Source organism: Protomyctophum parallelum, assembly GCF_964188405.1.
Source record: "Protomyctophum parallelum genome assembly, chromosome: 7".
In the NCBI taxonomy this organism is placed as follows: domain Eukaryota; kingdom Metazoa; phylum Chordata; class Actinopteri; order Myctophiformes; family Myctophidae; genus Protomyctophum; species Protomyctophum parallelum.
In genome coordinates, this window is record NC_139705.1 from 32,390,055 (window position 1) to 32,405,985 (window position 15,931).

A 15,931-nucleotide genomic window follows, 5' to 3' on the forward strand; every position below is an offset into this window, starting at 1 on the left:
TTTATTTGTTTTGACCAGTTAAAAACATACAATTCCAGTTACAAAAGAAAAACCTAAAAAAATAATACATCTATGGGATTATTTAGAAAACACCCCCCAAAAAAGGGGAAATACAACAAAGTCACCAACATTTCCATAATGCCAACAACTAAACCTATATGTAAACTCAATTGATTAAGGCTAAACATATAATCTTGATCATTTTACTTGCAGTCTTCAACCAGCCAAAATTCTCACATGTCTCCCCCCTGCTCCGCTCCCTCCACTGGCTCCCGGTCGCTGCCCGCACAGAATACAAAACTCTGATGCTGGCATTCAAGGCAACCAAAGGTATGGCTCCCCCATATCTTGCAAGTATGATTGAACCCTACAAACCCTCCCGCGCACTCAGATCAGCCAACGCAGGGAAGCTGGAAGTACCCTCACTAAAAACGCCGGGACAACGCTCCACACGTCCCAAACTCTTCTCCCTTCTGGCTCCAAAACTGTGGAATGCACTTCCCATTGCAGTCAGAACTGCAGCATCACTCCCAATCTTCCGCCGTAGTCTGAAAACCCACCTTTTTAGACTCCATCATGGCCCATAGCACTTACCCTACCCCCTTAGATAGCATTTCTGTAGACTTAGATAGCATCTGATACAGACTTATAGCATGTTATGTAGACGGCACTATAATTGCATTGTATATAGTCATAGCACGCCATAGAACATATGTACTGTATAGCATAGTAGTATATATATATAGCTTATATGTATAGTCTCATAATATAGATATTCCACTGTTACTTTCTTAGCTTACGCATGTTTTATGATAAATGCTTTTGTTCCTGATTATTGTAAATCGCTCTGGATTAAGAGCGTCTGCTAAATGCCTAAATTGTAAATTGTAACAGTCTATTGTAGCATACAGCATGCATAGGCTACATTATCAACTAGAACTGCACTCTGTCGAGTGCATACTTGCTTGTTGCGCTTGCGCTTGTTGCGCACTAGTAGGCCATAAATGGCCTACTAGTGCGCAAGCAGAGCGTGCAAGTACTTTCGACCGCTACAAACTGTCAAATCTCAGTAATGACTACTTGTGCCTGATACGGCAGTGGTGCCAGATTACATACATGTATACATAGGAGCATTACCTTTAATCCTCCCAACACTAAAACATATCGTCATTACGTCACCATTGAAAACCAATTACACTCTGGCATTGGGTCCTTTAATCCACATCTTTTTTACGTCATCATTGAGAGCTAGTTATACTATGTATATGTCATTTGTAAATTGATTAGCGGTATACTGTGGTTACTTTGCGCCGTACGCACCGTCCCAGCCGTCCCGCCAATTTTGATGCATATGCACCGTCCCAGCAAATTGTGCCTGATACGGCAGTGGTGCCAGATTACATACATCTGTATAACTAGCTCTCAATGATGACGTAATAAAGATGTGGATTAAAGGACCCAATGCCAGAGTGTAATTGGTTTTCGATGGTGACGTAATGACGATATGTTTTAGTGTTGGGAGGATTAAAGGTAATGCTCCTATACATGTATGTAATCTGGCACCACTGCCGTATCAGGCACAATTTGCTGGGACGATGCATACGCATCAAAATTGGCGGGATGGCTGGGACGGTTCATACGAGTCCCGGGCGAAACTAGTACTTGCGCGCTCTGCTTGCGCAAGTAACAACACCCTGAACGCTCCATTGTGCGTTTACAGCATTGTCTCTGTAAAGTTAATCCATTATTATTATCTGGCATGGGCAGCGGCTGAGTGGTCCAGGCACCTAGGCTGGTAATCCATGTCGTGGGTTCGAGTCCCAAGCCTGATGACCTTTGCTGCGTGTCTCCCCCCCCCCCATCTCTCTCCCCCTTTCCTAGTGTCAAGCTACTGTAACTGTAACAAAAAAGAAAAACACATCTTTAAAAAAAAGTTAACCATAATCTATTCAGGAGACCATTTGTAGGATTTGTGTACCATTTTGCCTCTAGTGGCTCCACTTGGGATGGCGTATCTTTAATAATTGAGGCTAAGTGTGGGCCGGGCCAGGAACAGAGCCCAAGCTTTGAGATAGGCATTAGGCACTGTGCAATGTGTGCATAGCTGAAGAGTTCAGTGTATCTAACCCGCCGATAGGATGGTTCTGTATACAGTGGGGACCTCATATGTTTGGGACAGTAAAGATTATTATTACCTGTACTAATACTGTCATCTGTTTATTTTGTTTGTATTTATAGTTTTGAGATGTGTATGTCTTGTTAGTAAATGTGTTTGGGGTAAAAAATAAAATAAGGGTTCAGCGAATCTGTGTCATTTCGTCTAGGAAGGGTGTCTTCATGCAGCCGGTGCAGAGCTGGTCCATCCACAGCGGGGCTTCGTGCTGCAGAGGTGTGCGCCGCGGGTAGAAGGTGTAGGGGAAGTCGTAGTTCATCAGGCAGCTGATGGATTCCATGTAGATGTCAGAGTAGCGACACAAACGAAGTGAAAAGTAGGTGGGATTGTGGCACGTTCGGAAGATGCTGCCAAATTGAGGGTTGAACAGGTTTTTGGTCACAGCTCTGTCAAGCGAAGCAAAAAACAGGAGGTAAATCAAATTCTTAAATCACTTTATTTCGGAGTTCAATAAAGGCAGTGACTTTATTGTCAGTTCACACTGAAATTTGTCTTGCGACCCAGCAGCCATGTACGCAGAACACATGAAAGACATGAAGACAAGAGCAATGTCCACCGCTTAGTTTACCCCTGCCTGGCTAAACTCGCCTCAAAGCTGATTGGTGGACAAAGGACTTTACAGCAATATTTGTCTTTACTTTTGGCCGTTACCTGGGCCAGTTTCAGGAGAACACAGGCCTACACTCCATGTGCTGTAAAGTGTTGATCTGCAATACTTTGATTATCCACCAACTGTCCCCACTTCCTTGGTCAGTTGCTGCACTTCACATGGTCCAGTTAAGGTATATTTTCATGTTCTGTACAAGTTAACATTTTGTTTATTGTGAGCAAGTGTTTTCCTGGTATATACTTTTGGGAAGGCAAGTGATTTAGTAGCTGTGCAGGATCAACATTACTTTTCTTTACCTGCTCTCTTTACCCTGACATTAAAGGGACAACTACTAAAAACTCCTGTGTGTAATTTGGACATTTGCGGACGTTTCTACAATTCCCATGCAAGCAAGTAACGGACTGGCACGCCTTTATGTCAAGCTGATTCATAATTTTCTGAAAGATGATCATTTGCCCTAAACAAACAAACCTGAGACCTCTGGGCACTGAATTGTCACAGCCACCGAGGGTACTAGTGGCATAAGAAAACTGGAAGTAAGGGGTTTTCACATTCACATATTTTTAAGAGAGTGTGAGATCACTGGCAGATTATTTAGGTCTTCAGATTATTTAGGTTGAGAGTAATTCTTTCTGGACACATAAATATTTGATATAGACCACTATTGTAGTGTGTGTGCGTGTGTGTGTGTGTGTGTGTGTGTGTGTGTGTGTGCGTGGTCACCATAATTGTGACTGGAGTCCAAATCATGAGGCTCAAAGTCCACAACTCTGCCCTACGGTATGAACTTACTGAAGCTCTTCTCTTTCTTTCAACCATTCCGCCAGAACTTTCTGTGCTTCTGGATCATGGTGAACCTGCACAAGAAAGAAAGAGAGTACATTTAGAAATCCGATGAGAACTCTAGTTGCCGGCCACATACATATAATTCTGGGGGTCCTTGACATGAAAAGGTTTGAGAGCCATTGATATAGAAACATGAGTATATATTGAAATGTGTGGATGTACCTGCATGCGTTCCAATAGTCCCGTAAGGGCCTGAAGCCAGGTCAGACTGAATGCGTACAGTTGTGTGTTCACAGCCCTTGTCTCCTCCTCCAACTCTGGTACAATGGCCGCAGTCCTCCACCCGTGACGAAGCATCAAGTCCTGCAAAACCACAGTTATGTAATGCAGTGGTTCTTAAAGTGGGGTCCGGGGACCCCCAGGGGTCCTTGAGGGAGTTCCAGGGGGTCCCCAGCTAAATTATTGTTAGTATAATTAGGAACTAAATGGACCCTTATGAGTCTGTACTCAGAGAGTAGCAGTAGAGTGTACAAATGGAACCAAAACGGACCCTAACCGGTCTGTTTGATTCTATTTGTTATCTTGGAGTTAAATTAACATAGTTTTTACTATTTTTACAATATAAATTGGGGTCTCAGAGATAGAAATGCCATTAAATGAGGGTCCGTAGCCTAATGCATGTCAAACTGTGGGTAATTGAAATAAAAAATGGTTAAGAAAAATGTAGAATATCTTCTCTCATGGGGGTCCCTGGCATATATTTTCAAATGGGGGTCCGCAGGCTAATAAGTGTCAATTTGGGGGTCCTTGACATGAAAAGGTTTGAGAACCACTGGTGTAATGAAACCAGCAAACATTTACCAGGTTGTCATTGTAAATGAATTGCGTCTAATAGCAGGGCATTCTCTTTTAGCAGGCTACAGAGGACGACATACCTTCACTTATGACGCTCTATATTACATATTAGCTCTGGACGCACACACATTCATAATCTCTGGTCCCGCCCACAGTTGGTGGAGATAATGAAAATAATAGTCAGTAATGAACATCTAAGCAGAATCCATTTGAGTAAAGACCGAGAATGTGTTGAATTACATGAATTACTTTTGATAATAGTGAATGATTATGGTGAGTGCAGCCATCCAGTGTAATAGGTTATAATTTTATAAACCTAAAACGGTTAGTCCCAATCCTTGACTCCAATTGTCTGGTTTTATAATCTACTCCTCAGATCAGTTTATATAAATCACAGGTGCGTGATTTCTTTCCATAGCGATCCAACGTATGCAGCTGACACACCGACACCAAATGGACAAAACGTTGACTCACTGCCAGGTCACTGTACAGATGATCCCCAAAATAGAGCACTCTGGACCCTCGCCAACCCGTTAGTCTGAGGAAGTCAAAAAGGTTCCCCTACAAAAAAGTAAAACCACATTTCAAAACACTTATAAACCGTATAGTTAGTAATATAATAACTGATGAAGGCCACAGAGGCCGAAATGTTGTGTTTTATCTGACCGCTCTGGTAATGAATTATTTTGGGAGCATTTAAGACTGTGTGCAGACCTTCTCCTTTTGTTCACAGACTAAGTTGACCTCATTTGATCAAGCGCCCGTTGAAATGTTTGGATGTGCGGACACCTCTTGACCGCTATAGTTTTAACACAACTAGAGCTAGATTTCTGTGCATTGCTTTTACATTGGAGCGACTTGTTTACAACCACATGCATAGCCATGAATGAACATAGTCACTGATATACTGTAGGTAGAGCAGTGATTCAATCTCAACCTTTTGGCTTTCAAAATACCACAATTTGTTTTTACCCAAGGTAAAGTACAATAGCATCATGGTGAAGTTATATTTCCATTTATAGTAGTATTTTGAATCCATTATAGGAGATTCTCTTTTGCACCACTACTTCCATTAGTGTACTCATGTACCACGTAGTGTGGCAAGTACCATAGTTTGATAACCAGTTGAGTGCCACCACCAACCGGTCTAAAATGTCCAGTCAGCGGTTTTAATTGATCTACTTAGATCCTTATAATAACTCACACACTCATTCCAAAAGGGAATCAGAGTGAAAGAAAAACTCCACCCTGGTCTGTAGTGTAAGCACAACCAATAGAAAACATTACTTTCCTTCCATACAATCTTTCATAGACACTAATGCAATCACCTGCTTGTAAATCTGACCCTTATCCAAGCTCTTGATCTTGTCCCATTGGAGGTCACCATTGGAATCCAAGCGTCTAAAAGGTCTGAGACAACAATGACAATGCTTGTAACATGATGACCCTCAAACAAGTGGTCTCATCACGAGAATAATGATAAAATACAAGTTGTTTAATCTCAACTACTTTTGATCTCAACTACACCTCTTCACACAATGCTTTCTAACATGAAAGTCGGTTGCATAGATTACAGAAAAACATGTCAATAACCCCTATAGCACAAAATAACCAGACAACTATAATAAGAAAAAACAATATTCTAAGACTGCCTTTTTCCATCTTAGAAACAATGCGCGAATCAGAGCCCATCTGTCGATGTAAAAAAAAAACTGGCCTGCCAAAGAAAACAACTGACAGGCTACAACTTATTCAGAATGCAGTAGCCAGTTTTAAATAAAACTGAGATCAGCATATCACTCCAGTTTTAGCTTCTCTACACTGGCTCCTGGTTGTTTTTAAGATTGATTTTAAAAATCATTTTATTGCTTTATAAAGCTCTCAATGGTCTTGCACCTTCCTACCTCCATGACCGCCTGCCTAAATATGTTTCAAACCGCCCCCCCTCAGGTCCACCACTGCTGGACTGCTCGAGGTGCCTAAAAAAAAAAAGGCATCTGAAAAATACGGTGAAGCAGCTTTCTGCTTCTACGGACCAACGGCCTGGAATAAACTCACACAGTACCTTACACAAGGGGTTCTCAACCTGGGGGTTGCCACCCCCAAATAATTTTGGGGGGTCCCCAGAATATTTTCACAAACAAAACAATGAAATGCAACTGGATGGCTGGAAAATGGAAATTAAGAGTTTACATAGTACACATAGTACCTGCATTAACTTTACCTAATGATTAGGCCTATATGATGTATTTTCTCTATTATGGTTATTGTAGTGGTCAATTTGTATTGGGGGTGTGGAGGGGGGGCGGAGTGGGGGTAGCGAGACATGGCCAAAGAATATCCGGAGGTCCCCAGCCAAAAACGTTGAGAACCCCTGCCTTAGACAGGCAGCCTCTGTAGACATTTTTTAAACGCAGTTGAAGACCTACTTTTTCTACCCTTGCTTTTGGCTGAGTTTTTATCTCTCTGTTGCTATCCATGTACTCACTGATTTGCAGATTTCACTGCTTTTTTATTTTATTTTAATAGATTTTTGGATTTTATGTTTTTGCTTTTCTGTATTTGCTATGTAAAGAAATTTATGTCATGAAAGGTGCTCTATAAGTTTATTATTATTATTATTTCATGACACACAGCCTTGATAACCGCTTGACAAACAATCAAAGTAAGAGTTCCGATTATCCGGTTTAAATGATAATTTCTAAAAACATGTTACGATGGTCATGGAACTTACTTGTAGCAGTCGTTGAAAAAATGGGGCTTGTCAGCTTGGACAATAATTACGTCAAAGAAGTCTCTCCACTCTTTACCTACCATGTACGTCATCCCTTTGTCTCTATAAGAGGAGCAAGAAATCACGAAGCATTATTTTTTCATTGCATTGGAAGGCTGCCATGAGTGCCATCTATTGTCCATCCAAGTTACAATTACCGGTAACAGTTTTACTTTTTGGGTTACTTGAGCATTCCATCATTGTTTACCAACAGAGAATACTTTCTTTGACTTGTTGAACCGAGCTGAAGGAAACTTAGATAAGCCCAACATTTGCCAAATCATATGCCATAGATTTAATAAAAATATGTATTTTCGTACCAATGAAAGAGGGTCACTCACACAAAGCTAAAGGGGCTGTTGGTGATTAGGAAGAGCTTCTTCTCACTACTGGCCAAGCGGTCCAGCACTGCATGCGTCTTATCTCCATGCGTTATATATTTCTCTGTAAAAGCCAGAAGAGAACAGAAAAGCATCACAAACCATGAATCACAAATCACTACCGCTGGTAAAGAAATAAATACAATATCTCATATTTCATTTGAAATACTTTTTCTGATCTTTTAAAGGATTAAAATACCTTTTTCCAATATAGACTTTTTACATTATATTTCCTAAAGAGATACAGTTAAGTATAAAAAATGTCAACATGAGTTTATTCTTACCCAAATCCTGCATAATCCACTTGTACATGAAGCCTTGGATATGTACCATCCCAATCGCGTCCTGTGAGCAATAGAATAGAACATTGATAATTTGATAAATTCAACAATGTGTGCTTCCAACTTTATATATCGCAAAAATATTCACACTTGTGTTAAGTGAGTGTGTCGATCTGTTCTAGAGGGGCGGGTGCCGGCAAGTAAAGCCAGTGGATCCTATTGGTTCACTGATCGGAGCCCCACCCGCCTCAAATTAATTAAATGTTATTGGTTAGCGAAATACAAGTTGACTGTCTCACACTTCCTATGCCAGATACTCCATTGCGTTTCCACAGGCTTTATTTTTGAGCAGAATGCGAACGAAAATAGATGCCTGGGTACAGAGGCCAACAATAATGAGGGCCAAAATAGGGCCATTATTTGGTGGTTTAACAGGCCAATAATTGTATTGAATTAACGGCTCCCACTTTGAAACCCTCTGCAGTAAAAGGCCTTTCACAAATAGTAGGGAACAAAATGTCATGCACTGCAATTAAGGCCCAGCAGAGTAATGTTTGAGTTGTTTTGTGTTCTTGATTAAGAGCTAATGTGCAAGCCTTGGCAAGCATGAACAGCCACGACCCATTTCTTCCTTGCCAGTTCCTGTCAAAGGGGTAACAAGAGACCACAGAGGTCAGGCGCTGAAAGAGGAAAAAACTGCCATTGGCAGCACATTAGCCTGTCTTACAAGGAAGTCAGGTGGTAAGAAAGAAATCTCTTAGTTCCAAACATTTTGTATGGAATAAAATCATGTTCACCCATGATTATGCTGGCATAATAATTGTGTCACAGCTAAATAGGATTAACAGTCTGTCTGATGGTAAATAAGACTTACTGAAACATCTTTATAGAGATGGACAGGGTCATATTCAATGTTGTTGCATATGAAGTATTCGTTGGCAGTTGCAAGTAGAGTCATCTCCGGAAGTGCGAACACATCCATGTACTGCTTAATCATGGGTCCCTATGGTAGAAACAAAGCGTCACAAATTTAAAAAATGGTAAGTAATCACAATCGTAGGAAGAATCCAGGTGCTCCCTGATGATTAATCTACCGGACGGACAACTCTCCCACCGGCTCAAACACCCTATTTTTCCCCAAAGTTCATGTTTTAGGTTGTTATTAGAGAAAGTCAAAGATCAGTAAAAGATTGCTGCTTTCTTCTTTTAACGATTTTAGCCCTTTTTGACAAGGGGTGGGGGCATTCGAAGGAGGCTAAATAAGTAAATATGTGTGTGACCGACTAGTCACTACCCAGGGCAAGGAAGGACACAACACATGGCAGCTTTCTTAAATAGACTAGTTTATTCCTCCACCTCCATGTGCAAGGAATAACACAACATATGACATTTTTCACAGGAGGCGATAGCTCTCCACTGTCCGGACAGAGGCTTTTTCCTACTGTTTGTGCCCATGCCACACTACTCTGGATCTTTTGCAAAACGGAGAAAGAATCCCTGCCCATACGACAGAGATATCTGAGTCCACACGCAAACGCAGAAACGCATTAACACAGGATAAAAATCACTGCAGTATAGCAGGTTTCAATTGTAGGCTATATTATATTTGATTTTATATTTACACTTATGAGGTGCCAATCATATTTTTGAATGAAGAAATAAGTACATATTTAGGTGGCATTTTAAAAGCCACCTAAATTGTGAGTGGAAGTGGAACATGTTTCTTTCATTGTCTGTAAGCATGTCTCTACGGTATGTGCGTAAATCTCCAAATCCCGACTCTCGACTTTTCTCTCCATATAATTTAAAAATGATGACACTTTACCATTGCTCTGGCGACTTGGCAAGTCCTGCACAGAAAATAATAGCAGAGTCAGACCTATAGAATAATAGAAGTGTCGCGTCCACAACCAGTTGTGAGCTTGTAGAGTGGCTATATTTTCCAGGTGTATAATACATGTCACGTTATAATGTAGGCTAATAAATATAGCACGAGAATATAGTTTCACATGGCTTGCTGATGGTGTACTGCGCAATGACATTTGGCCTCTGTCCTTTATTGGTAGGTTAATATCCACAGTTTATCTGTAGCGAAACGCAATTAATCTATTGTTCAAGCTTCGCACTCGGCACCAATACAAATGAAATCACCAGTCCGCACTGGACTAGTAGGCCGATATATTTATTATTGGAGGATGCAGCAGAGCAGAGCCTTTGCTCGCGCTGCAGTCTGCAGACATGTAGTGCAGTTGATGCAACATATGTTTTAAAGTTGTTAACAGTGATATATAAACAAGAAACAATCGGAGATATCCGTCCGTGTAGTTTCCATGCAGGCACAAGCTGCATCGTTTCTCAAAAGCTACGTTTCGCATGACTACACAGCTCCACTGATCCGGATATTTTCGAAAATCTTCACTTATTTATCCGTTTCCAAAAACCTCCATTTGAGTGGACGAAAACGCCGTTTGCGTGTGGCTGAAAGGCCCAAACGCACAAAGAAATGTGCGTTTAGCAAAAGATCCACATACGTGTGGCCTGGGCCTTAACCTGTTGTGCCTTGATCAAGTCCATGAATAACAGGTGCACACGTCACACACACACACACACACACACACACACACACACACACACACACACGAGAACTAGTCTGATGATAGCCAATATGTTAACCATAGCTACCCTAGTGTCCCTCTTCTGGGCATGTCTTAACAGTAGATCCATTGTATCACGCAAGGGACTGATGAGTCATGCAATCAGCACTTTCATTGTACCAGAAGCAGTTAGACAAATGAATGTTTTTATTGTGGGAGTTTAGGAGGGGAGGGAATAAAGAACATTGTTTAGAAAGTCTATATAGTCATTCAAACACATTTGTAATAACTTTAGTTTGATAATTAAACAACATTTTGCAATCTGGATTCATAATCAATTCTCTAACGACTTTCACTTTTCAGAAACTGCTGACTACATCTATATACAAAGGTACTCAAAGGTGATGAGGACAGTTAGAAGAGCCTGTCAGTGTTGGGGGGGGGGGGCAACTCAACTGTCGCATGTTTTCCTTGTCTTGTCACGAAAGTTAATAGAGCACAACCCATCTCTACAGCCATCAGGCTCAAAGAGGAACAATAAAACCATACATTTGAGCAGCAACAAAGGGATTCAATTATTTAGGAAAAACATATTAACAATAATTGGGACTGCAATATTAAGGAAAATAATCAGCTACTATACATCACAATACTATTACATAACTTCAGTAGCATAACTAGCAATCCCTAATATGAACATTCACCCATTTCTTTTGATTTCCGCATGTAGTTTTGAGTGACATTTGACAGCACAGACAAAATGCTTCTGAATGAGAGGAAGTGGTACCTTGCCATAGAAGCCGCTGGCTTGGTTCAAGGGCACATGTTGCGTTCCGCCGTAGAGTTGTAGCACTTCCTCGTCAGGGACAGGTTTCAGTCCTCTGGGAAAATAGCACATTGTGGAAATGATTATTCCTCTTGAATATGTATCCATCCATCTAGTCACTAGTCTGAATCATGGTCTGAATGCTCAAGATACTACTTAAAATATGTTACATGTTACACTAGTGACTAGTCAATAAATACTTAAGATTATCCAAATAAACGATCACACACCTGTATACAGTGCCCAGTTGGATATAATGGAATGCATCTATTTTCAGCAACAAACCCTACAAGACAGAATCCAATAATATCATTGTTAGTTTATATAGTTATATAGTTTTATACAATTTCAAGTTTCCAAGGTGTACATGCGCTCATTTAGACCTGGTGTAACCTATACGTTGTTTTACCTTTCATGCCGGAGCTACTTCTGTGTCTCATATAGCAACATACGTTTTTTGAGGGGCACTAGCCACTCCTATGCCCAGCTTTGTCTTCATCATGTTTGTGTGAACACAAACATGATGATTTAATCGTCACCCCATAGCAATGATTTGATTGGCTGAGCAAAGTACATATTGAGGATTAAAAAGTGAGGGCAGAAAAGTGAAGACGCCAAAAGTGATTGGCCGGAATGACATTTGTGATGATTTGACTGGCTGAGCACGGAATGCGATGTATGATGAGAAGAGCGCCCCTCACTTCAGTGAATGTGAATTTGAAGGTTTTCAGAAAACCTTAGGTTAGGTTTTAGAAGGCGTTTTAAGGAGTGATTTAAAATGTGTGGCACCAACTTAGCACATTATATCCTCAGGTAGGGCAAACTCCATAAGGGGGAATACGTACCGACACCCAACCCAAATAGTCCGACACCCCAATAGTCTGATGACCCATAAATGGCTGTGACACAAAAGGGGGCATCGATGTGAAAGAGTCAAAATGTATTACTTGCCTTTTCAATGTCATAATGAAGGCCACGTGTAGCAAAGTTTGGGATGTAGTCATAGTTGCTGATTCCTTCCGGATACTGTTTGAATACATGTGGTTCTCATTAACGATGGTACCAAAACAGATCACATCATCTTAAAAAAGGATCTAATTAATATATTATGTATCCCATTTTTGTAGTAAAGTTGTTTGCAAACCTTGTAGTGTTGAATAAGGAATTCTCGAGCTTTGTTGTAGATCATTGCATCCAGTGCGTCCGAATACAGGGCCAGTGTGTAATCATAATCAAAACCATAAATGTCCACTTTCCCCAAGTCCACCTCGTTGTTGGCAAAGATGGTAGCAGGATTGAGCACTTTGCACACACCTGGTGGAAGGATATCTATGGGGATCGGTAGGTGCAGTGGGTTAAAATTAATAATAATAATAATAAATAACATTTGAATGAAACTTTGCAAAATTGTTTTCACATTTGGTATGTGATACACATCCTTCTACCCTAATAAACAGGGGGTACACAAGCACATGGCCGTTTATCCGTGCTCCTTCTCCTACCAAACCACACTGTTAGCACACATCTCTCCATGCAAAATAAAATCTGCACGATCCCAGAATCCAGCTGCACTACATTGCATTCATGCAACTGTCATATTTACTGTACAAATATTACTTTTGTCAAACACACTGTTATTGCGCAATGTTTCGCTGTGACGCAAATTACATCACAACTTTCTCATTCCCCGGCACGTTCCCTTTTCACTGCACACACATACACACACGCACGTGCGCACACACAGGGCACAGCAGCACTGTACAGCACAGTACAGTATGGAACAGTACAGTAACATACAGTACGGTACAGTATTGTACAGTACAGTACAGAAGAGAGCAGAACAGAGGAGTACAGCACAGTACAGTACAGTACAGACGCAGAAGGTTCCTATAACGGCAGTGGGTGCAGCCCCCCCCCGCCCAGCGGTGGAAAAAAAAACGAGTTTTGTTAGCATTTGAATGCCCATGGGCGGCGCCGCGGCGGCCCAACACCTATCTTGGCCCAAGCGCCCCCAAACCCCCGTAAAGGTATGTGACTACGTGCATGACAACATGACCACTGGGGAAGGGACATTTCAGTGGACAGTGGGTGCATATACTGCATATTGATATTATTATTTTGCCCGTGGGTGCTTCTGCTCCTGAGCACCCGCGGAGTTGACGCCGTTGGTACAGTACAGCGGAGTACAGCGGAGTACACTACAGTACAGTACACTACAGTACATTGGAGTACAGTACACTACAGTACATTGGAGTACAGTACACTACAGTACATTTGAGTAGAGTACAGCGGAGTACAGTACAGTAAAGCAGAGTACACTACAGTACAGTACAGTGGAGTACAGTTGACGACAGAGTGCAGCATTTGCAATGGGTCTGGTCTACAAGATTCGCTGGCAAACACCACCAATATATGAAATGTACCCATTCGGCATACTGTGAAATGTAGGAGCTGTGGAGCTTCAGAGTGGTTGATTGATTGATAATGATATGCATGTCTATAGCCTACAATTACCTGTGTATTTACTATTACTGTTTGGAACCCACACCACGTGCATTGAGCGAGAAGAGTTCGTTTTGTGGTATTCTTAGAATAACAAAAACGAAATGAATACTATTATGATGAAGACGTATGGTCGAAACACGTTGGCAATTAACTTGCCTTTTAATTAAATAAAGGCTATTCCTCCTTTTACCTTTGACTGCCCTGGCCTGATAGCCTAGTCTGTTTTTTCTAACACCAAAAAGGTAGGATAGGCCTACCTTTAGGTATTTTAAACACAAAATGAAATAAAGTGTTGGAACGCAACCATGTGGAAACACGTACAGTGTACGTCCGTCACAAACAAATAGAAACAAGCAAACACCTACCGTGCACAAGTCGTTTCACTTCATTGTACTTTGCCCATAACATAGTTTTTGTGTCAAACTTGGGTGCAGCTGCGTAAGAGATGTTTGCACGCCCATGTCTGGGTGTTAGGGGAGGTTTAACGCTGGATGATGAGGGACTTTGTTTACGGTCTTTTGTTCCATGATGCTTTTGTCCATGTTGTTCCAGTGCTGTTCCCGTGGACTCATGAGCTCCTCTTGACGCCACGCTCATACCGAGGGCCCGGGTACTGTTGTGCCATATCTGGCCAAGTGTCCCAAATGTCCTGCACGACATGATGTCCCCCAAAAAAACAAGCAGATGTGTTTGAACCATAGACTGTGTAGAGTGTAGAAAATAGGTTTTTTCCCCGCTGCAGCAGTGTTGCAGAGACTCTCCCTGCCACGTACAATGTTGTTATGCCACAGTTGCCAAGTTGCCAACTGAACTTTGCCAAGCCGAAAGCCGTGCACGCACTGCAGTGCACGGTGCACCGTGCTAGAAGCAGACGTGGGCGGAGGCTGATCCTAGAGGTTGTTTAACGGCCAATGACATTGTGCGATAAAGTAACACAGAGTGCATTTTAATTGGTTACAGAATCATCATCAAACCAGGAAGTTATGCAGGAATGCCTACCGAGTGTTGGCTAAAAACTACTTTCTGGCCTTGACAGCCCATACATACAAACAGAAAAGTCATATCTAATTGCATTAAACGACATTAAACAATGTTAAACTCACTTTGCCTGTCACTTTAATTCACTTTATGCATGCACATACCCTCTATTTCATTTGACCAATAAGGATGCTCGAGCGTGCGCTTAGCGCTACGTGCGCGTGTCTACGTGCGCCTGCAAATTTGCAATGGCTCGTGCCAATGTTATTGCACGAATAGTCCAGCTTTCAGCTTTTGGGGTCAACACGGTTGTTTTCTTGTTAAATATCAAAATGTTTTCTACTACAATCATCAAGTGAATATTTCACCATAAAATAGCCAGAGTATCGGAGGGACTGGATAGATTAGAATACTTCAGGGCAACACAACATTTCATGTTTCTCAGCAGTGAGGGAGAAAAGTTTGCAGTTCTGTTCCCAAATTAAAAGTTCATAAAGTTTGACTGCCATACTTTGGCTTCAGTGAAGGAAAAAAAGTAAGTTTTGAATCATGCATCAATTGCTTCAATCTCTTTAAAAGCTTAAAACTTGCTGGGGGGTATTTATTTATATATAGGCTATATAATATTATTAGGACAAATAAACGATTACATTTAAATTATTTCTTCTGTGAATAAATCTTAAACAAGTAATAACAAAACAAACTGTTCTGCAATGGCAACCTTTATGGAATTAACAAATAGATTTTTACAAAGGTCAGTTGATGGACATAAAGCACATTATCTGCAGATTCAGTATGATTCTCATGACAGTTCATTTGTTCTTCTATTCTAGACCACATAAGACAGTCGGAAGTCAAAGCAGGGCTCCATTGACAAAATAATACTGAGCCATGGACAGAGACTTTTAAGCAGCATTTGATTTCAAGGCATGAGTATAAACTACACAAGTAATGTCCACAGATATTCCAATTCAGCACAAACCATGGCACATTCCACAGCCCCAGTATAATCAGTGGTTGTACGACACCACTGGATTGGTCAGCAGAACCTTTCACTGGCAACTGTAAAGGGCAACGTGTCATTGTTCCGAACGCTCATTAGTCCGACCCATTACTGACCCTATCCGAAACCCTAACCGCACACGGAAACCAAGGGGCGAGTCTTAACAG

General features: G+C 41.3%; 1 protein-coding gene across 1 annotated transcript; it reads right to left on the reverse strand.

Annotated features, from left to right (window-relative positions):
- Positions 1-1,426: 1,426 nt before the first annotated feature.
- nt5dc2 (5'-nucleotidase domain containing 2) lies at positions 1,427-14,422 on the reverse strand. Its single transcript, XM_083769031.1, has 14 exons — positions 14,149-14,422; positions 12,423-12,607; positions 12,230-12,304; positions 11,509-11,564; positions 11,240-11,333; positions 8,733-8,861; positions 7,862-7,922; positions 7,539-7,641; positions 7,159-7,260; positions 5,753-5,834; positions 4,899-4,985; positions 3,792-3,932; positions 3,576-3,640; positions 1,427-2,559 (listed from the first exon to the last, which is right to left on the reverse strand). Exons 1-14 carry the CDS (start codon positions 14,378-14,380, stop codon positions 2,298-2,300), a joined length of 1,674 nt encoding a protein of 557 aa, XP_083625157.1. The 5' UTR covers positions 14,381-14,422; the 3' UTR covers positions 1,427-2,297.
- Positions 14,423-15,931: the final 1,509 nt, after the last annotated feature.

Coding starts and splice junctions, on each gene's coding strand:
- nt5dc2 (XM_083769031.1), bottom strand. CDS start 14,380: ATGAGCGTGGCGTCAAGAGGAGCTCATGAGTCCACGGGAACAGCACTG. Junction 7,642..7,861: donor GTGGATTATGCAGGATTTGG/GTAAGAATAAAC, acceptor TGGCTTTTACAG/AGAAATATATAACGCATGGA. Junction 2,560..3,575: donor AAAGAAAGAGAAGAGCTTCA/GTAAGTTCATAC, acceptor TTCGCTTGACAG/AGCTGTGACCAAAAACCTGT.